The 23,824-nt window shown below is 39.7% G+C and overlaps 1 protein-coding gene across 1 annotated transcript in view; it reads left to right on the top strand.

Moving 5' to 3' along the window:
* The window catches only part of tmem178bb (transmembrane protein 178Bb), a 113,354-nt gene that overhangs the window by 39,147 nt on the left and 50,383 nt on the right, over positions 1–23,824 (top strand). The window contains exon 3 of the mRNA XM_019276558.2: positions 13,338–13,451. Within this exon, the coding sequence (XP_019132103.1) occupies positions 13,338–13,451 (114 nt within the window). The remainder of the gene's footprint in view (positions 1–13,337; positions 13,452–23,824) is intronic.

Genomic DNA, 23,824 nt, shown 5'->3' with positions numbered 1-23,824 from the left:
AATCCAGTAGTATATGAGCTCCATTGTGTGAGGATATCGATAGAGGTAAATAACAGACAGCTGGTGTTTGGGAATACAGAGTGGTCAGGCCATAGTACCGACCCCCACTTGCCTTCAGCCTGCTAAAACCTCCAGCCCCCATCTGCCCCAGCTAGGAGGACGCACCATCAGGATGGCTGTGCTGCCTCCCTGCTGGCTCTCCAATCTAATCCCATGTGTCTGGATGTGGTAGCAGGGAATGAGAGACAGAGGGAGAGATGAAGTGGGTCAGACAAAAACGAGGCCACGCAATGCTTGAACTGTAGCAGGACCTCCCATCTGGCAGAGCGCTGTCCGTCCTATCTGCCATGGGCTTGGATGAAACGGGGAGAAACAGCTGGCTCTAGCTATCATAGTGAATGTTTCCTGTTCCATATATTCCATTTGAAATGTCCTCATGACAGGTTGTTGGCATCATCAGTTTGTTGTCGTACTCACTTGTCTGAACAACATTCTGTGAGTCTTGTGCATCCTCCTAGATCTACTCTGGGTTAAAACTCTCAGTTCATTTACTCGCTGTTATATACTCGATGTTAAGAGCCCTGCAGCCACAGTGTGACAGATTATTGTCAAAAGAAAGGCCTCACATCTCACTGCAGGTCAAATTTAGCTAGACTAGTGCATGCACCTGTTTTGTGGGTGGGTTTGTTTTGCATTACTTGGTTCTGACCCAACTTAATTAAGGAAGATGCATCCTTGTTTTCACTTGTGTAGTACAATAATGCTATAACAACTGTACCCCCTAATGTAATGATGTGAATTTTATATGCTGATTGTGCATTTTTGTCCCGTCCACTAGTCCAAGTGCTAACTTTGGCCCAGGCACGACCGTAACCCTCTCACCCCTTGACACTCGGTCAGTGAAAGTACACATTGAACTTGTATCATCAGCTGAGTCCAGAGCTCAAAGTACAATCTTTGCAATAAAAAGTACGTAAGTAAAAGCAAATTTACAGATATTTAATACTCTAGTACTCTAGTGCAGTATTTAAGATAAGATAAGATAAGATAAGATAAGATAAGATAAGATAAGATAAGATAAGATAAGATAAGATAAGATGGACTTTAATGATCCCACACCAGGAAATTCAAAAAGATGCATACAAGATCTTTTTGATATTTTACTCAAAAGGATACATGTGCACGCAAATATGAGTAAATGTAATCTGCAATACACCCTGTGCTTTTGTTGCTATAGTCTAGGTTTAGTATGAGTGGTGTCTAATGTTTGCTAAAAACTTCATTACAAATAAATATTAATATTTTGTAACAGTAACTTTTCAGATGACACCCTGCAGATTACACTAGATGTTTTTCTATACTTTACATACACTTTCTGGGTATGTACCAGTAGGTAGAAGGGAATACTTACAGTAAGTAAGGGGACATATAATTACAGTCTACAGAAAAGGGACCAAAAGGAAAAAACTAGGGTAAACTATGATAATATAATGTTTGGAATAGTGTGGGAACAGCCTATTAAGATTGTCTTTGTAATATATGACCACTTGTGTAAAGATACTGTGGTAAGCTGCATTGTGAATCGTTATCAACCATCTGACAATTCCTACATACCAGCTTAGCTTTTAGCAAAAGGAGCCAAACTATGCAACAGCAGCACTTTATAGTTATTGTAAAACTTTATTGTGGAGACAGACTGCATGGTGTAATTATACCACAAAAAATAATGCTACATCCCCAGTACTAACTTTAGGCTGAAAAAGAGCTGAACAAAGGACAGCATTATTTCATAACCCACATGCATGAAGGAGCTTTGTGCCTGTCTTCAATGTGTGGCAGGGTACTGTCACTAATAGGTGCCTCTTGTCTTCTCTTGTATATTTATCTCATTCATGTGGTGTTTTTATACGTATTAAACAGCATTAACTACCCTTCTTTACTGCCGCAAGCTCCCTCACATGGTGTTGTGCTTTTTGAAGCATGGGTAGCCTGTTGGCTGTGTTGTGAAAGGATGGGACACACACTGCACGCATCTGAGTGAAAGGAGGACTAATTGATTTGCAGGTCCCTCAGCTATGGCAGGAGCCTCTGGATCCAGACGGCCCCCATTACAGGAAGGAAATAGATTTATCAACAACATTTCCTCACTGTTTGTAGAAAATGTAATTCAGCTACATTTTGTTTAGAGAAATATTGTAGTGATAATTAAAAAACAACGTTGTTAGATTATGACAGGACAGGACAGGACAGGAATTGTAGCCTCCTGCACGAACTACAGATGCACACCAGCCACCATCCCAACCTCCACACCCTGATTTCCACACTGGTCCTGAGCAGAAAGGTCTCAAACAATATCAGGGCGGGTCTTAACTTTAATGGATCCAAAAAACAATCAAGTGGAGATCATTTTGTTCATCATGTTTTGTCCACATCAGCACTGCTCTCTTTTATGCCTGCTCCCCAGTGAGCTTTTCACCGCACATGCAAGTGCATCGGTAAGTGATTCAGAGTTCAGACAAAGACTGTCAAAAAACACAGATATGCTAAACTCCTCTCTCTTCCTTACTAGCAAAGAATGATGTACAAAACGTTCAGGTAGCATCTTGTCATGTTTAGCCAATGATGACCATCACTTTCGCTAGTTGGAATGACAAACATTGGCGACGGGTTATCACCTGCCACTGTCTAACATGAGTAACTTGATCAGAACAAAATGTAACTTGGCTTTTATCTAGATTAAGAGTTAGATTTCTGCACTGAGAAGAAACTAATATCACTCATTTTGCAGTCATTAGCTTTTTTCTTGATGATCCTTGACTCAAAGTCAATGTGTCCATGTCCACGTCACAACCCACAACCCTTCATCTTTATCATCAGGACAACAGAGAGCTAAAGACATATTTAAAATGAACATTTAGAGATTAGACTGATGCTGTGTCTTAATTTGGATACTTCGGTTAGTGTGTACGCTAGTGCTGTCTCATTCGAGTATCCCAATTCGAGAAAAAATGGTGATCGCAACATTTTACTGATTTTTCTTCTTTGCTGAATTTCAACTGTGCGGAACGTCGACTTTCAAAATATAAATAAAAAACATATGTACAATTTACATTTTTATATTGCCGTATTCACCACAACATCTTCAGCTCCAGCAGCTTCCTTGGCTGATTGCGACCAATGAGGGCAATGAGCGTCCAATGTTCCACACTGTTATGAGTGCACCAGGTTCCGGGTTCTTAGAGTACATTGAATTTTAATAGAACTGACAGTGAGAACGCACTTATGGAGTCAAAATAACAAGTCTAAGTATGGTAGCAGGCATTGAGAAACAGCACAAGTCAGTCTAAAATACACCCCTGCAAGAAAATGACCATAATGCATACATCCAGGCAGTACAGACAGAGTACTATACTAGTATAGTACTTTCAGTGGCAAAATCCGAGCGCATAAAAACACTCTCTGGGCGTTTTTTGGTCTCTGTGTATACGCTTGCCAGTGATGCGTGCGTCTGATGTTTGATCGACCCGCACAGACCGACGTTTTAAACTAACCCGCCCGAACTCGGACCGCAGCAAATAATTGTGAAATATTGTACCCAACCCACTTCCTGACCCGCATTTTAAAAAGTAGTCTATACTTTTGATTAACTTCGTAGCGTCATCGGGCTACATAAAACTGACATTACTGAGTTATTATATTCATTTAAAATGCGGTTTAATGGCATTGCTCAGTTCCACGTGTTGGGAAAATCTGGCTTTTTGTCCCACATCAAAACTTTACTCGGCATCTTCATTTCAAACGACCCGACCGACCGCGACCCGAATATCATTAAAAATATTGTTTGGTGACTCGCGACCCGCTCAATTTGGATCAATCCGCGCATCACTGACGCTTGCCGTCACTCTCTGCGCACTCGTGGTCTCTGTGTATATGCTCGCTCGCCTTTGCTGAGTTTTGGCATTTTGGGGGCAGCATTGAATAGATAGCCCCGGAACACCCCCTCTTTTCTGATTGCTCACTTTAAACGCCTACTGTCTCCAGCTCAGAGCCAATCCCAGGGCTGGGCGGGTCATCATTGCGGTTGGTGGCAGAATTTGATTGCGGTTCAAGATGTCAGAGAAAAAAGAGATAAGATAGTTGAGGAACAGACAGATATTTACATTTAAAGGTACTGAACAGCTTGGGAGCAAGTCAGTAAACTATCACAATCAAATCACATCAAATTCTGCTGCCAACCTCAATGATGACCCACCCTACTCTGCCTCGGATTGGCTCTGACCTGGAGACAGTAGGTGTTTAAAGTGACCAATCAGAAAAGAGGGAGTGTTCCGGGGCTGTCTATTCAATGCCCGCCCCTAAAGTGCCAAAACTCAGCAAAGGCGAGCGAGCGTATACACAGAGACCACAAGGGCGCAGAGAGTGATGGCGGATTTTGGCACTGAAATGACGCCATAGAATACAGTCACATAGGCAGGTGTGCATACATACATGCATAGGCTCACTTTTTCAGTGCAATCACTTCCAGTCACAATCAGTAGCAGAGAGGGAATGGTGTCTGGCTCAGAGATGTTTGCAGAAGGCTAAAGGGCAATTTGGCTAAAATGACTGAGTTAGAAATCCATTTGGGAGTGTGGGAGCAATATCCCCCAGTCACAGCACTGGAAGGAGAGCTTTTCAGTGAAGGGGTGTAATGTTGTGTAATCTAATATGTCTCCCAGTGCAAACGCCCGAGGTTTGGGATTAGGCTTCCTCGGGTGTCGTCGCCTGCAGAGACGTTAATGTTGCACTCGCGAGTCAGAAATCAAACGGTGAGAGCGTAGTGCAGCTTCAGGCCGAGGGAAGCAGATGGTGACTGATGGAGAAGGATATTGAATGTATCACACAAGCCTGGCATCAGATTACTCTTCATTCTCGTTCTCTACTCCACTTCACACTCAACTACATTCTCACAGTGTGATGCTACTAATTCATCTGGACTTTACACACCTGTGGGAGTTATCACTCAATAAATATATTGATTTAGCAAAAAGTTTTTATTGTTTCAGAATGATTTTGTGATGCAGAAGCACACATCATGTGCAAATGAAGGATTGTAGAACTGAGTTTAAACAATGTGTAATGTGAAAGGTGTCACTGGAAACAATGTTATTACTACTATGCACTTCCCCTCAGCTCTGTGGAGCATTTGGACCTCTTTCTGTTCATGTTTTTTTTTTATGGGTTGTGTACAGCCCATCAGATAAAGAGACAGATATTTTTCCCAGGAACTGGTGGAGACTTCTTCACTTGTTCAGTTTCAGTTTGGTGTATTAAAACTGTCCAGCTGTCAAAATCCAGATAATCCGACTTGCCTCCACCATGAACCTGTGGAAGAGAATCCTTACATTTGTTTGTATTGTAAATTTGATTCACATCAGTCGTGATGTGAAATCTTTATGATTCTAATACATTAGTGAGCATTAGTTAAAGCTAATGCAGCAACTTCATTCTAAATTCATGTTTTTTCTCTTCATTCTATTGTATGAAGAGTAGTGTGAGAGTATGAACACTAGAGATGGGCATTTTAAGTGATTTCAATATTCGAGTGCCCATGCCCATCTATAGCTAATATTCAGCATTAATACTCAGTTCATCAAGATTGAAGATTTATAAATGTAGGCCAGTCTTTAGGTGGACTCATGAAAGCCATGACCAGTTTCATTCTAATTTGTTACTTGAATTTGAGGTTATTATCAATGTGTTATCAATGAAACATGAATAACTAAACCTGGTCTGGTTGAAGAACCCCACCAGACTTCACTGTGTCACCCTGACTTCTGAAAATGATTAGACTCACATACACACTCCCATCTAAACTGTTAACGCATTTGACGTAACAACTTTATTTATCAACTTTGTTTTTGTCGCCCCCAAGTGGCCAAAAAATCTTATCAGCACAGCCTCTGGTTCTTTAAAACCCACAGTGGGGCTGACTCAATTTTGCATAATCAGTTATTGGCTGTGATAATGTTTGACTCACCAGAGACACCAGAGTACAGAGTTTGGAGCTTTACAAACATTGAGAAAACATGGAGGTTTGAACATGTCCAAATGGGTTACACTGTGAAATCTGGTCATAAAAAAAAACAGATTTTCTTCCATGGTTCTCTTGTGCTGTTTCATTCACTCTCAACATGTTCCTGTGTGTTTGCCAGGCCCTTGACTGAGTCACATGGCTGCTGCAGTAGGAACGGCTGTTCTTTGCTACAGAAAGCTGTTGACTCATGTTAGTTCACATCTTCAGTGACCCAGACCAAATGATTTTGTTTTGGAGTGAATACATAATTGCCCCTCCACAGGTAAATATTTGGAAATGGTCGAGACTGTGCTGCATTTTAAACGTTTTAGGATTTTAGAAAAAAATGTGCTGCCTTATCCTTCTATAAATGTTTAAATTGAAAGACGGTTTTACCTGAGGCATGAATACATTTAGGAAAATGTGCTCTAAAAGCAGCCTCACTGTGCTCAGCCTACGTCATGTTAATTACTGCTGAGAGGATCCTGAGCATTTTCTGTGTAAAAAGTGTTGCTTGGCAACACATATCCAGTTAGTTATTGTCATGTATATTGTGTCGTTTGTCTTTTCTTTAAGATCAGCAGATGTCATACGGTATGTGGTGAACAGCTTACCTGTGGTCAGACACCATATATATATATATATATATATATATATATATATATATTATATTATTATCTATTATATATATATATATATATATACAGTATATGCAAGAAAAGACCAACATATATAAATAGATAATGGATATTGATATTGAATAGATATTGATGTTTAGTAAAGAGATGTCAGTTATGTAATTAAAGCATATTTAAAAAAAAAAAAAAGTAGCAATTATAATAATAAAAACTGAGCACATGCTGAAAGTACGAGCAAGCATGTTAGCTTGTGCGTACAGTTTGCAGCACTGTCTGTGAATATCGTTGTCATCTGATAAATCATTGACAATATAATGGACAAGATATGTAATCTCATTACATGCGTTAGAGAAGAACATGATAGAACAGGATAAAAAGAATAGTTCTGTCTTGTTTACTTCAAACAGTCATAATTCTTCTTCTTCAATCATATTTGATGTCAAAATCAATTCCATACTGTGAACAAAACTTTAGTACTGTTGTAGGCCAGAACTACACAGACAGATTACTAAATCATTTGCAGACATGGGGTGGTTGATTCAGATGTTGTAATTATACACTCTTCTCTTTATTTAACTGTTGTGATAAATCATCCATATACACACTAAAAAGAAAAAGAATACACAATATAGAATTATGGAATTTGGCTGATGTATCTATGTATATTTGGTTTTCAAAAAACTTGCTGCATTATTAATTGCGATAGTAGATATACAGTGGTACTCCTTATAAGTTGGATGTGAATGCTTACAGAAACTGGTAAGAAGAATAAACCTGATATTACATGAACTTGGCAATGGCATAATGATGAATGTTGTTCTAGAGCTACATTCAGTTAGTACTTCTAGTTTAGTAAGTACTAACGTTATAGTCCTTAAGATTCCAGTCTTGATTGACACCTGCAATGGTAAATTGCTTTAAATTGAGTACATTTTACTGAATTTAGGTAAACATGGAACAAATCAAACAAACAGAGGTATCTCAGTAAAAAAATGGCTTTTATAAGCCAGTTACAAAGGAAGGCCTGGTTCTCTGCAGGTGAGGTCTCTAAGTCACTAAATGAGAATTTACGGGAAAACAGTTCCAATCAAAATGACATATGTATCAACCACTGGGAGGCAGTGAACATGACTTGGCAGCTACTCTGTCACAAATACAAGAGAAGAAGAGTAGAATCTGTTGTCAGCATATCATGTGAATCCCTCGTGTGTGATTACGCAATTTGAATACAGTGCAGGAAAGGCAGTCTCTGACAGAACAAGGAAATACACTGAATGGCCGATGATCGATACCATAAATACTATAAAACATGGGGTGTGATGTATTGAAAAGTTATAAAATTAACCAGCTGAGTTTACTGTTAGTTAGTGGATAGATCTCTACCATCTTTAAGGTGTTCTACAGTTGCAACAAATTGAGCTGATCAACACTGAAATCACTTATCAGATGTCAACTCCTGTTCCATCTGAGATCTCCTCTTGTCAGACAAACTATTGACCGATCTTCTTCTCAGCATAATGCACACGCATGTATCCCTGTTATCTGACACTCTGTGTTCTCTGTGGGAGAGCCGGGGGGAGTATAAGCCCAGCATTAACTCCTTCCTCAGAGAGAGATTGCTAACTGTGGAGCAGAGTTCCACTGCCACAGCGTGGTGACTTTAGCCTGTTTTATTAAAAACATGGGGAAACAACTAGTCACTTTAAGCACATCATCACTGGCTCTGCAGAGGAAATAAAAAGATGCTTTGTTAATTAGTTTTGCAACAGTGCACTGTAGCACTGTCACTTTTTCAAGGTGGCATTGTTATATGGAGAGTGCATGTGGAAGCTTGGCAAATGTACGGTTTATTTTGGACTCCAGTTGAGCTGCAGTGGATACCTCGGAGAAGTGTTGCTATAAATTCCGAGACCAAAAAAGACAGGGAGAATGTCCTTGTGATAAAGGAGTCTCCAGCCCACTGTCAAGCTTTATGCTTACTCATCCGTCCCTACAGTACAGCAGCTAAATATGTGAAGGTGACTTCACATCAGGCCATGACATGCTACTGACTCACAATAACTTGTGTTAATACTGTGTAGTAGAGTAGTTACAGTTATTGAAATTTAATAGTGGCATTGTACAATTAGTCTTGTATTAAAGGTCCAGAGTATCACATTTATTCACAGAATATGGCAGACATAGTATTCATAACTCTGTTTCTGTTACCTTAGAATGAGCCTATATTATATTTTCAGACGCTGCAGGTCCTCTTCCTCTCCACCATGTTGAACCATTATGTTTTTACAGAACACTTATTTCTTACATCAAATATTTTGGTAATGATGGACCTTTGTAATTCATTTGATGAAGGCACAGAAAACATTACATAAGATTACAATTTCATAATGAATAATTCAATAGGAGTGTTATATGTGTCTTGATGTCTTGATGTCTTTCTGCGTAATTGCACCTGTCTACCAACATTTAAAAAAAATATTTTTGATGATGAAAATATTTTAAAATGTAGTATTTTCCAACCTATCATCACAGTGTTCATTGGTCTGTCCATTGGGTCCACAACGAGAAAGCACTTTGGATGGATATTCAGTTTTGTCTCCCTGATCGAATGGAATACCCAAACTAACATTAGCCAATAACAATGTGAATGGAGGAGGACATAGTAGTTAGAACACGTGTTCTATGAGTGCATGGTTAGTGCTTTATTTATTACTTGTTGTTGCCATCTGCAGGCACCCGGGGTGTCTTTACTGTACTGACACAGAAGGAGAGAGAGTGAAACTATAGTTTTACTTACCTGTCTTTGCCTGAATCTTAACTAGTTGTAGTGAACCTAGTTTGTGCTGGGAGGCACTAAGAAACAACTGACTTTGTCATTTATGTATAAGAACTTGATGAGTTAATGCATGAAAACTGTTTTGGCATTTAAAGACTGTAGTAAAAGTGAGAGAATATATCTAAATCTGACTGATGTCAACAGGAAAACTACTAGTGTTGAAGTACAGAGATCACTACCAAGGGGAAATCCTACGTACTCTAGATTCGAGAAGTGTCTTTGGTCTCCTGCATGAGGGTCAAATTCTTGGAAGATGAGAGATGTGCCAGAGTACTTCTTGTACCTCTTGTTGTGCCACTGACATGAGAAAGTGGCTGCATGCTGCCTTCATCTGCTCAAAATCTCTTGACTTAATGGACTCTCACCACTTGTCAGGACATGGCCCTCATCCTCTAGTTCACACTTTTCAAACCCAAGTACTTCAACAATACATTCAGTCCAGCCAATATAGTCGGATGAATGGTCAAACATAACAGTCAGCAGAGAAATATTGATTTCCAAATGGTAAATATTCATGTGAACAAGCACTGATTACATACAGCCCATTCTTGATGGCCATTGCTGTATTTTCTGCCTACACTGCAGCAGAGTAACAGCCTTTTAAATCCTTATGATGTCAGGGCACATCAATTTTACTGTACATTGTCTTCTTTAGTGGCTTCCTTAATGTAGTATCTGTATGTGAGCAGTATGGAGTGGGGCTTATTGAACAGTGGTGAGCTATGTGCTAATGAGTGCTGGTTGGGTAATTGAAGCCCATTGGCAGATTGCTCTGATGAGCCTCTTGTCAGGGTCATCAGTTTTATTGGCCTATTTGAAATCCCTCCCACCATCAATCCTTCGAAGGCTCTCTCCAACATCAGAAAAATCCAGACCAGTTCTGTGACTCAACTGCACAAGACAGATCACTGCTAGCCACCATTCTGTTCATGCCGTAACATCAGCACAAGTCTGTGTCTTAAAGCCAGTGGGATTGCACAGCGTTGGAGTTAAAACCTTCTTCAAACACTACACAGGGGAAGCAGCTCTGAAGTAACAGGAGATGTCTTGTGGGAGCCTTAAGGCAAGCCTTCCCTGAGTTTATGGATTACATATGAACATCATTGATAAATCAATGTTGTATTATGATGCCAGTCACTAATGACAAGGGTCTAAGGCTAAATTATTGGATTTTCCTTCCTGGAGATATGATATTTACAGACCAGAGTTACCTAACTGTTGATATGAAACCTCTCGTCTGACAATAATTTAGCCTCTGGGGCAACAGCCAGTGTTTTAGGGCTTTCAGGGCAGCCAGCAGATATGCATTTCAGCCATTGCATGGGCCCTCTTTTCTCTCCGCCTCTCCACATGGACTGTTGTAACCAAAGCCTGCTCAAACATGATTGGTCAATACTTGAACTACAAACAAAAATCAAACCACTCTTAATGCCTAAATCTTGTGCACTTGCCCACAGATTCTGAGATGGGACAAGCAAGCAGTAGCCACTGCCAGTGTCACTGGCTATAAGACTTATCAATACCACCAAAATACAAACATCAAGTGTTACAACCAGAACGTACAGAGTTCTCTTGGATCAGTCATTTCAGCTTCAGTTTCTATGGTAGCTCTGTTGTGTTGTTCATTACAGCTACATTGTCTACGCAGGAGATGTAGGACATGATCGTCCATCTCACATGCATCGAACAAAACATATTTGCTCATATTTTAAACAATCCAGATGTAGTAGTATGAATTACTACTCAGGTTTTGCCCATGCTATACACACGTAAACACACTGCATATTTTTTACACTTCAAGTCTACTTTTTTCCATTTTATGAAAAAACTACAACTTCTGTGGAGACATTTTAGTTACTTGTCACCAGAATGGAGCAATGCACATTTGTATGTATGTATGAGTATTTTGGTTTGGTTTTAGTCTTAAGTGCACTCTGTCAGCTAAAACACTGAAGTTTCTAGAACTTTTTACTACAATACATAGTTACTTTTCTCTTTTCTGCTCTTGAAGCCATAGTTACTTTATGAATTAAGAATTTACGTAATACATAACTAGCTTCTGGAATAGAATATATTGTTATTGATTCAGCTAACAAAGACATAGAAAATAGTGGTGAATTAAAATTAGCTCCATCTTGACCAACAATAAAATGCTCCTGACATGCTCTTGTATCAGTAATAATAATCTAATTATGTAATGTATTTAACAGTTTACCTGACAGTCCCACTGACCAATTTACTGACAGACAGGGCTAAAAATAATAGTATTAAACCATCATATGCTTGCATGCTCCCATCTGTTTATATATCCCCATCAGGAACACCCAAGAGCAAACAGCAGAAACAGTAAACAGTATTCGAGGATGTATACTGTACCAGCTCATGTGCCATAGTTTTATCAAATACATCTCTGTATGTTAGCGATTGGGTTCCAACTGCACCACAGATAAGAAGATAGATGGGTAATTACCATTGTCAGCAGTTGTGGTCTCTTGGGTTTGCTTGTTGTGCCTGCATGTGCGTGCATGGCTGCAGGACAGAAGAGAGATGGGGGGTGGTGTTATGTTGGTGGTCTCTGTTTTTGCAGTTCAAATCTCCCAGGACTCCAATAATGCAATTTTCAGTAAACCATCGAGCCTTGCCAGAGATAATTAGAGCAAATATACAGAGATGGTCTCAAGGAAGCAGCTCTTTCTCCACCAGCCAGAAAATTAGCATCTTGATTATGAACATACAGTACTACAGCCACCATTCGAACAGTGTGGTAACACTGGTACAAGGCCGGCACCGTCCCAGGCAGACATTTTAAAAAGGCAACCGACAACTGAACTATACACTACATCACACAGAAGGGTTTACACTTGGCTGAGGTGGAAAAATGTGCAATGGAAACAGCTTTAGCAAATAAATCATGAAATGCATGAAGCATGAGACTCCACCAAAGAGACAAAAACATTCAATGTGTGTGCCTCAGAGAACAAGAAATAAACAGAAATGTCACGTTTCTTTCTATTTTTTAGACTTAGGCTCTGGTAATTATATCATCTCAATGTGCTCTCTTCTGCAATGATTTTTAGAGATTTTAGGCAACTAAAAGTATGTAGTTAAGCTCATAACTATGCTGGATTTGACCGTTGGTAGGAAAGAAAAACAGACAATATTCTCTGCTATCAGATGCTCTGTAATCTCAACCACCCTTTTTGGTTCTACAGAACATCATGATACTTTCACTGCATTCTAAGAATCCAGAGAAAATATTTTTTGCCCATTGTGAAGTTTCTAAAGCTCAGCTTGTCTCACTGAGTTCAGACATCTCTGTAACTGTCAGTTTGACTCAGGTCTACGTTGTCAGTTAAATATTTCATTTAGAAATCCCACACACATCACCAGACCAGGGGACTCTCAGAGACATTCATAATTATACACTGATGAATCCCCTGACTGATTGGTTAATAGCTTTTGAAGAACATTTTTCTGACAGCCATTGTGTGAAAGTTGTAGGTAATAGAAATGTACGTTCTTCAGTCTTCTTCAGCGTTGACACAATAGGGTCTCATACAACAGCAGATAGCTATTGTTTTAAAAAAAGACAAGTGATTTTGCCAGTGTCTGGGTATTTAATGAATAACTGCAGACGCAGCCTCTCCAGCTGAATCGTGACACCATAGAACAATGTTATCTTCATGTCCCATTCAGTCCTGCTCTGCGTGTCATCTCTGTGCAGCTCATGTAATGACCCACGAGTCAGTGTTGTTTCAGTGTCTAGAAAAGAAACATTATTTTTTGTTATTTTTATGTTTCTCTGCAGGTTCCATGGCACGGTGCTCCTACATCAAGTATCACTACTCCTCGGCTACGATACCTAAAAACCTCTCCTACAACATCACCAAGACAATAAGGCAGGATGAGTGGCACTCCCTCCGTAAGTCCCTTTTCTTTATTCTGTCACAACACACCATTTTATTAGTATATGGAAATGCTTTAAGCGGAGTCAATTTAATTTAACTCTCTGAAAAGGGTTTATATTATAATGGACATTTTTTTAATGAACAGAGGAAGATAAATAGAAATACAGTACATTAGCCGGAGAGTTATTCAATGTGCTCCTCTATCTTTATATTTAATTGACTTTCCTCCCTTGAGCTTACAGTGCCAGCTATTATAGAAGAGCAAAGGTATTAAAAGGGACACAGGAAATGTTCATTGTCATTAAACCTACAGGCTACAGTACACTTTAGCCTTCCTTTCATCTAATTTGTTGTTTATTTTTCACAGGTAGAAAAAGGTGTAGCATTAAATTTTCACTGCTCTCTGACTGAAAGTAGCAAAGTGTTTTCTTGAGCAGATTCGGTGTGCTGATGTAGGACAGGAAACATGGTTGTTGAGAGAAACAAACCAACCCTTGCAATCGTTTCTTAAAAAGACTGGGTCAGTCATGCTGGCCAATGCTTTATACTCTGATGGTGTTCTTATGGCAAACTGCCATAGGTCCATCATGCCAGTGTAAAATAATCCAACCACTTCTGAGCAGATAGCTGTGAAATGTTGTGTCATGGTAATAATCATTGATCCCTCTGACCTTAGTTTAAAATGCACTTTTTAGCAGCGTAACGATGACAGAAAAACTCTGGAAATGTGTTGTGTTCATGATCTCCAGAGGATGAATGCTGTCTCAGTTCCATAAGTCTAGATGCTTTCTAGTGCATTTGGTCTTTTAAAGGCCCAGTAAATGGCTCTAAAGGTTAAAGGAGTTATTTATATGGCACCTTTCTGATCTACCTACTACTCACAGCACTCTTACAACACTTCACTTCACATTCACTCATCTTCCACTATCGATATCTGTTAATCCAGTGAAGGGTCACAAGAGACTGGAGCTCATCCCAGCTTATGTTGGGCGAGTGGTAGGGTACACCCTGGACACATATACATCATATACTTATGTGCAATTCAGATTTGACAAGTAATCTAATCAGCATGTCTGTGTGGACTGAGACAGAACCCACACAGACAGAGAGAGAAAACTTTAAAAGGATCCAATTTACATATCAGGTATCATGCATGTGTTTTTTGCAGGACTCCAATAACATGCTCAGTTAACTACTTCAGTTATTACTTTTGATGTATTCATGGTCCCCAGAAGATAGATACTATCTGACCCATAGGTCCATCTGACTTTTCTATTAGAGCGACTCTCAAGTTGTACTGCACATTAGGAATCTCAAAACTGAACAGGCACATTGACATAAGGATTCATTCATAAGGATGAACAGTTCTCTTCACTTTGGATATTTTGTGTTTTTATTCTTTTCCCTCTAAACAAAACATTTCATCATTTACCTGATGGATTGTTGTGACATTTGCTTTAAACAACCTTTCTGAGGGAATCAAACTTATGTTTAATTACCCTCTGGACTCCCACCCCTTCACAGCAGACTTTCCATTTTAGGTCCCAACACTGGTCAGAATGTAAGAAAAGCCAAACCATCAGTATGTTTGTTCTTGTCCAACACTGTCATATGTGAGCGTAATGAATAGTCAGTTCTAATCTTTCAGTTGTGATCTAGTTTGAGCCACACTAACTCTATGTTTGGCTTTTATTTGTGGACCTAGAAAATACATGAAGTAGCTGGAGGGCTACCTCTCCACAGCACTGTTTGCCTGTTAGATTATATCAGCTTGGGTACAAGCACTGTCAGAATCTAGAGGGAGTCTATCTACTTTTAGGATACCTGCCATTCATGAGCTGCTCCTCTGGGCATGTTGTAGCTCTCCAGTTGCCTGGCCACTGAGCCGAGTGGAAACACGCTCTGACCTCAAACTGTCACTGTCTCAGTTTGACTAGTATTCAACTGTCAGGTGACAGGATAGGGAAAAGCTCCTCTCTGCTCCAAACCACTGAGGACTGCTCTGCCGTCTGTTTTATTCTGGCTTCTCCACAGCTCTGTTCTACAAAGCAGAAGTGGAAAGTTTCTATTTAGAGGCTGTTCTATAGCATATTTATTATTACCATAAGTTGGATGATTTATTACTAAAACTTTACAACTGCATGTCTTTGATGTAATGAGATGGCTATATGTATGTACAGCATAATTACATGTACAAAAACATTCAACACACAGTGAGGGGCTGTCCAAGTCCATCATAATGTAAACATGTGGACTCTCCAGTATTCTAGACACAGACACCACATTGTTCAAGTCAAGATAGTCAAAATGTTGAATAGTGCGTTGTGTTTGACCAGCAGCAACAGCATGGTGCAGCAAGTATTCAGGGTTGTTTTTGCCCTGGGTTTTGCCTCTCAAATGCATTGAGGCTGCCTTTACCTAAGATATTGGGGGCTGTATGGAATAACGACACTATGACACCACCCGAAATAGGTGCTGCAAATCTAATCTGAACTGTCATATAACATCGAAATAGTAGGAGAAAAGGTAGCAACCAGTCATATTAGATAGATATATTATATAATATATTATCTATATATATATATATATATATATATATATATATATATATATATATATATATATATATATAATATCTATATGAATATATGAATATGAATATATATTTGAATATATGGAGTGAACCTTGAATATATTGAATGAGTTGAATATTTTATGAAACCTTGAATATATTGAATGTGGTTGTGTTGTGTTGTGTGTGTGTGTGTGTGTGTGTGTGTGAAACAAACATGCCTGAGCAAAAATCACTGTTGCATTCAGCTTTCTGCAGCCAAAAGCAGACCTGTGAAATCTTACACTGTTTTTTTCTCCCAGTCTAAATTTGGTAAATCAGTGAGTTTCATCTGTCTGTTGAACAGTTCATGGCATTACATTCAGCATATTCAGCTCAAGACAAAAGTACAGCTCCCACCAAGAGATCATCGATGCCAAATAATCTCCTGTGGATAGACTTTTTAGTGCCAGCCAAGGACAAAAGACATCACATTTATTGGGCTAAATAAGAGAGCTGCTGCTGCTGCGTATGCAAATGCTCTGAAAATCTTTGGTTCAGTTACTGCGTTTTCCCACTTTGGTTTTGGCTCATATGCATAGGAATAAGAAGAATGCGTTTCATCTTCACTATCTTGGTAAGCTCAGGAAAACACATAGCTCATATTTATGGCAGGAAGGTCACCCCTCTGCAGTCAGAGATGTTTAATGTCCTTATTACTGGGCCTATCCACACACCATCTCAATGTGAGATAACTCCACTCCTCTAACCGATGGCCTGTCACTCTGATGTGGGTATTAAAACAAAAAATAGAAATAGAAAAAGGATGAACAAACAAAGCCCAGTCCACTGAGTTAGCATCTGCACTCACTACCCCATCAATAAGAAGTGCCACATCAAATCACAGCACTGAATGACCCACTAATAAGAAATTACATGAAGGCCTCGAACTGGGGACTCTTAGTCAGCTTCTAACAGTGACAATGGATCACACTGAACACACAGTCAGACTTCAGACACTCTAAGTTCATCAGTTCCAGGATTCCTGACTCTTTTTGTAGGACCGTTAGGAACTTGGACAATAGATAAATGACCAGTCTTTGGTAATAATTGTGTAATATGACTTTGTTTATGTCCTTACGTTAACGTGATGCACAGGTTTGTACTAGTGCCCTGGGAGCAGTTAAGGGTTCGGTACTTTGCTCAAGGGCACCTTGGCAGTGCCCAGGAGGTGAACTGGCACCTCTCCAGCTACCTGTCTACCCTCCCATACTTTTGAGCCAAGTCCCGGACTGAGCTAATAAACATGTTTATAGCCTGGTACAAAAAAACAGTTTTGGTCTCTATAGCTAATTTCCCTGTTCATGACAACTGTACTGAGGGTGAATTTATATACAACTCACCTGTCTGTAACAGCGTGACACTTGGATTCACAGATAGCGCTCCACCTCTTCACCCATTTGGAGATAGCAGAGGCAGTACTGCCAAGATGGTGGTGGCCAGAGCCACCACACAGAGCTTCACAACAGCTCTTCATAATACTGTGGGTGATGTTTTATACAGTCTATGTCACAGACACATGGTCGAGTCATTTTTATGAACTGCGAGGCAAAAGGCTTTTTTCTGTTGCCATTTTTCTCACTCACACTGCTCCCTCAACCATACAAATCATTCAGTGGTTGAACTCAATAAGGATCAGATAAACACGACAGCTTGGTGCACCGTCTGTATGATCGTATGATCGTGTTTGAATCACTGGAGCCGTTTTTTCCTGATGCTTTAATGAGACGCTGCAGCTGCCATCATCACAGGGGATTCTGTGGTCAGGCACAGTGACGTAGTTTCACTTGGCAGGAGTAAGGAATACGTGTGCATCTTGATCTACATGTTTTCAGCATCTGACATAACAAAGACTGGCCTAACTTCAGCCATTCTAACATATCTTTGTGCAGTCACCCCCTGGAGGTGGAAGACCAACTCCACTTCAACTCAGCCCTTTTAGGCTGTTTGGTCAGCAGGCAGAGTTTAATAGTTTGCTGTTCAACTTCAGAGATGTCCTGGACCAAATTCACCCAAAGTGCCTCAGGCCTTGTATGGATTAAGTAAGAATGACAACCTAGTCTTGACTTTCATGAAGTGTGTGAAATTGAGCTCAGGCAGGCCTGACAATTTCTCCCACTCCCATTACACAGATTTGAGGAAACAGCGGGGTGACACTGACACCCCTTCAAAGACTCAGAGATGAACATGATACTCATTTGTTTCTGTCAGTCAAAAAAGCCGCAGCGACTTGTGGCGGCACCCGCACATCCAGGAACCAACCCCCCCCACCCCCTTTCTATTACTACTGAACATCAAAGCAACAGCAGAGTACACAATATCCCTTCTCCCACCCCCATTGTCTGTCACATGCAGACAGCATACATTTGACGCTGGCTTTCAGAGGACAGGATGGAAGGAGGTTTTCTCATACTGCAGCTTAGGGATTTTGTTACTTCAAAAGAAGGCAGAAGTTGTTAGCTGGGGAAAGCTGTCAAAGACTGACAGTGTATAATCCAAGGCAGCAGCTAAAGGTTGTGGCTGAGGCTAATTGTTCACCAGACAGCCACTCCCACTCAATCTCATCATGCTGATGTGGCTGCTGCAGTTGGTAGATTATGTAGTGAGCAGGCCTGCATGAAGATGACAGGGATTAAACTCATTGGGAAGCATCGATTCACCGCTATTTAAAAGCCTCGTGGGGTTGCTTGCTTTCATCATGTTAAGCTGGCAAGGTAGAACCTCTACCCTCCACCCAATAACAGGCTCTTTCACGCTCCTGCACAAACAAACAGAATGTGATCTATCACTAGGTCTGTCTGGTGTCTTCCTGTTGAGGAAGAGCATCTCCCTCCAAGGTTTGTCTGTGCAGCAGGAAGGTAAACTGAACCATTGGGAGGTCTCCAGTAAGCAAAAAGTTCAGAGGTATGATGAGGGGAACAGCAGCCAGAGCTCAGAGCACTGCATACTTTATCTGAGTCTTCTGCCTACACATGATAAGACGCTATTATATTAGATAAACTGGACTTGGCAAGTACATCCTGTTTAACTGTGTAGACACTGGGGAGCAGTGATATTGAAACATCAACTTTTCATTTTAGATGAATATTGCTTTCTAACAAACAACCTTAAAGGCATCTTGCCACTGGCTACCTAATAATCCAAAAATGGTAACTTTAAGTCTTAATATAATGTGAACAGGTGAGTTGTATATAAATTCACCCTCAGTACAGTTGTCATGAACGGGGAAATTAGCTACAGAGACCAAAACTGTTTTTTGTACCAGGCTGTAAACATGTTTATTTCTGCTGTGAAGTTGGACATTTGGACATGGGGACTTATGGAGCCAGCTTCAAGTGGACGTCTGAGGAACTGCAGTTTTTGGCTCTTTATTTCACAGCAGTGCGGCAGCGTTTAGCTCAGTTGGTAGAGCAGCCGCCACATGTACAAAGGCTCAGTCTTTGCTGTGGAAGCCCAGGGTTCAAATCCAACCTGTGGCTCTTTCCTGCATCTCATTCCCCATCTCTCTCTTCACACATTCCTGTCACTCTTCAGCTGTCTCTGTCAAAATAAAGCTTGAAAAGGCAAAAAAAATAAAGTCTTATTTCACAGCGGAGGTTTACATTTGGATGCAAATGGTCTGTCATTTTGATGTCATCAGATTTGTCTGAGTTTGAGCCCGAAGATTAAAAATGACTCAGAATCACAGGGAAGCAGGAAACCAAACAATTTGTTGCCATAACACACTACTGCTGTTGACTCAAAAATGTCCTTTCTTTATATGATTTGAAAAGTCATTCATGTCATCATGGACATTTACAAGACACCAAGGGTCTAACAAAGAGACTTCATGGAGTTGCATTATGGGAAATATAAGATGCAGTAACCTGGGGGGATGTCAGCCTCTGCTGCCTCAGTTTTGACCTACTCAACTTTAAAGTAATGCAAAATAAAGAACCTCTCTAATGAGAGTAAATCCAAGTCATGTAACGTAAACGTCCTTAAATCTTGAATTTCACTGTCTGGTGGCAGAAAGATTTTGATGGCTTTGAGAAAAGGAGCTGAAAAAAATAAAGCTTATTGTGCATTTATGTATACAGTGCTACAATATACAGACACGAAAATTAATGGTAATTCAAAATGAAATCATGTTTATAATAATGTATGTATATTGTGTAAATAATTCAGCGCCTCATTTCCATTTCATTTTCCAGCAAAAAACTAACAAAACACAATAAAATATAAAAATTGATTTTTTATTTTATTTTGAAATTTTCTATAGATATCATAATTATGAATTCTTATAATGTATGAATGAAATGATTCTGATTGAACTGTGTTCTGGAAAAACTAAAAGAATGGAACATATTCCATGAATGTATACAGTACATTCACATTAATGAACACAATATATTTGAACTGAATGATAGGATGACTCCTTATGATCTCTTATTATCATAGAGGTCACAGTGTAATATGTAAGAAAGTGTTTTTTTGTTTGAGTGAGGAGCCCATTTATTTATTGGTGTGAGGGACAAGATGTCCTCATTACTGTAAACAAGTCTGTTCTGAAAATTCTCCATTCACAACTTGTCAGCTACTTGGACAGTGTTAGGAACTTTTGCAGACATAGCATAAAGCTGCGTGTGCACTCCATACATCAGATCCATATATTATATATTGAATAATATAGCTTCTGTTTTTGCCCACAGGGAAGTTTGTTCTGCCCTAAACTACAAAGAATCAATACACAGAACAGTCACATTTGCATTCTCAGTATTTTCAGGTTTAATAAAGAAAGAGAGAGGTAGGTTTGAGGCCATGCTTCACCTGCCACTGACATTTGCACTGTTACTATGCAAATGTAGTGTTGTGGAAGAGACAGTAGGCGATGCAGAAATGTCTCAGTGGTCACTAAGCAGCTTGGCATCTGTAACTATGATATCCCTGCAGAGCTGTGGGTGTAGATCAGCTCGTCAGCTTTCCCCACACCTTACATGTCACATGTAAAAAATCTTTTCAAAGACTGAGGTGATAATTAAAGAACTTGACGTCTCCTTGACAGTCCCTTTCAGTTTCCTTTATTAAACACAGAGATGACCCACTCAACCCCTCCCAACCCTGCTACCATTTCCTCTGTGAATCCAAGCAGAGAGAGAAACAGAGACAAAACAGTGATATTAGCATCTCATCATCATGTTTTCACTCCACATTGCCACTTATTTTTATAGTATATAACACAGGAGCTGTTATACATTGTTAATGTGTGTGTGCTCCATCCTCAGTATTATCCATGTGTGTGGGGAGAGGGGCTAGTTTCTGCAGTTCTGTAAAAATCTTAAATGTCTTGCCCAAGGGCGTCACTTTGATGTGAGGCAGATCGAATGATCATCAGTGTGTACAGTGCAAACAGCTTTAGAACTGTTGGAGAACATATTGTTGCACTTTTGATGGAGGCCAGCAGTTTCCTCTGCTTCCAGCCTTTGAGGTGAGCTAAACTAAACACATCCCAGACATTTGGTGCATCCACACAGGAAACACAAATATGAGATGGATATTGATCTTAGATGACAAAGAATAGGATCTTTTTTGACATACACAGAGAGAGAGAGAGAGAGAGAGAGAGAGAGAGTAGAAGAAACAAACAGCGTTTGTGTAGATTGTATAGGTCAAACGTTTATCTAAATATGCAGTATATAACATAGAAAAACAATGTTCATTTTGTTTTGCCACTTTCACATTCTGATCTGTTCTTTTTTACTCATCTGTAGCCAGCAGCACGAATGTGTGTTGCATTGTTTCCAGTTTTTGATGCACAGCCAACATGGAGCGGGTACCTTTATTAAATATTTAAAGAGGCACTCCACCAAGTTTAAACATCAAGATCAGTTTACCTATCACGCAGAATACTGATCAGCCTAAAAACACTTGTATAATAATTCTCTAGTCTGAGAAAATAACCAACATGATGTCATAGTGGGTTATCTAACAGACAGTCTGTGTTAAAAACTGAGTTTCAGGGTTTAATGTCAGATGCTACTGAGTTGAGTTTTGAGCTGAATTGTTGGATCCAGAGTTTTGGTCAAGATATCTCTGCTCCATCTCCATGGAAGCACAATACTAATCTCTGGAATTCTCTACTGCAGTAAATCATCTGTTTTGTGGTCAACTATTTTATTTTAACCCAGTTTCCAAATCCCAATTCCAAAATGCTCTGGATCATTCTGTTTGTTCAGTGAGGTACTGTATTTCTGCAGACAGTTATTGTTCCAGATACAATTTACACCAGCTGGAATTGCGGTGCACATGTAGATGTACAGTAGAATCAGTAATGGAAACACATTTTTAGATGTCTGTTTTTTGCTTCTCCGACGTGGAAGAGATTATAAAAAGGATCTGTTGTGTCATAAATTATTGTGTGTTGTTCCACTTACATCCCCATTGTGAATAAGGCTTAATTGTTTTCAGAAATAACCTTGTACACATTATGTACACATTGACTAGACTGAAATATGAATTCAGTATTATCTCAAAGCATTTTTTTTCCAGAGGCTGTAAAACAACTCAGATAGCTCTTTATGAACATTTAACGTTCTGCATGTTGATATACTGATAATGTCTTCTATCCGTGGTAGCCCACGCTGGAGCTGGCACTTACTGTTTAAAGTAAGCTACAGTAATCAGAAGAGGCAGGAAGTTGTTGATGTTAAGTCATCATATGATGTTGCATTTAAAAGCTCTCATGACTGGAAAATGTTGTTTGTTCATTGTTATTTCTTGTTACTTATCACTTCACATATACACCAATTTAAAAGTGACCTGTATCTCGGATAAATCAGCTGCTCTATGACCTGCATTGTATGTAAGAGCCTCTGTGCAGAAAACCTCCATTTGCAAACGACGTACTGTATGTTGATACATGATGAGAGAATGGTTAACACATGCAATCCTTTATGAAGCACTGAGCTGCTGCAACGAACATCCTGTATCACATGTCTGCTTGTTCTCTACATCATCACACTTTGTCTTTTCCAGCCTGCATCCTCATGATTTCACTCGAGCACTCTTTATGTCACCAGTCACCTTGTGTTATTGATGGGGACGGGTGTTAAAAAGTTTCCTGCATTTTCTCCTGCTGTCTGATGTTAAGTTAAAGGAATTATTATGCTAAACATCAGGCAATTATGGTGATAATAATTAGTGTAGAAATCAGTTTGTTTCCATATTTAGACATGGTGAAGTTGGCTTGACAAGCATTACTCACAGACAAACCGTCTTACACACCATCTCACCATCTCTCACACATAAACATGAAGTGGATATGGATAAAGCAGTAGCAGACATTATGGAATTTTCGGTAACACTTTATTTGAAGGGGTGTTCATAAGACTGACATGACATTGTCATAACTATGACATGACACTTGTCATGAACATTAATGAATGTCAATGACTGCTGTCATTAAGTGTCATGCGGTTTCTTATGTCATCTTTTACTGTCAACTTGACATTGTTTGGGGTGTCTTTGTTATGACAACTTGACATTTACCAAGATGACATAGGCTGACCATGTCTTTGTCATGACAACTTGACATTAACCAAGAGCACTTAGTCAGTAAATATCTTTGTCATGACAACTTGACATTAAGCAAAACCACATAGCTGAGAAGTGTCTTTGTCATGACAACTTGACATTAACCAGCATGACCTGCAGGTGACTTTCACTTCAGCCTTGCACCAGCCCACTCACTAGCTTGGACCTGTGAGCGCCTAGGACTGGGGTGGAGACACACTAGGG

This window comes from Larimichthys crocea, unplaced genomic scaffold (genome assembly GCF_000972845.2).
Source record: "Larimichthys crocea isolate SSNF unplaced genomic scaffold, L_crocea_2.0 scaffold306, whole genome shotgun sequence".
Taxonomy (NCBI): domain Eukaryota; kingdom Metazoa; phylum Chordata; class Actinopteri; family Sciaenidae; genus Larimichthys; species Larimichthys crocea.
Note: the sequence above shows the minus strand (reverse complement) of the source record. Positions and strands in the feature narration are given on the sequence as shown.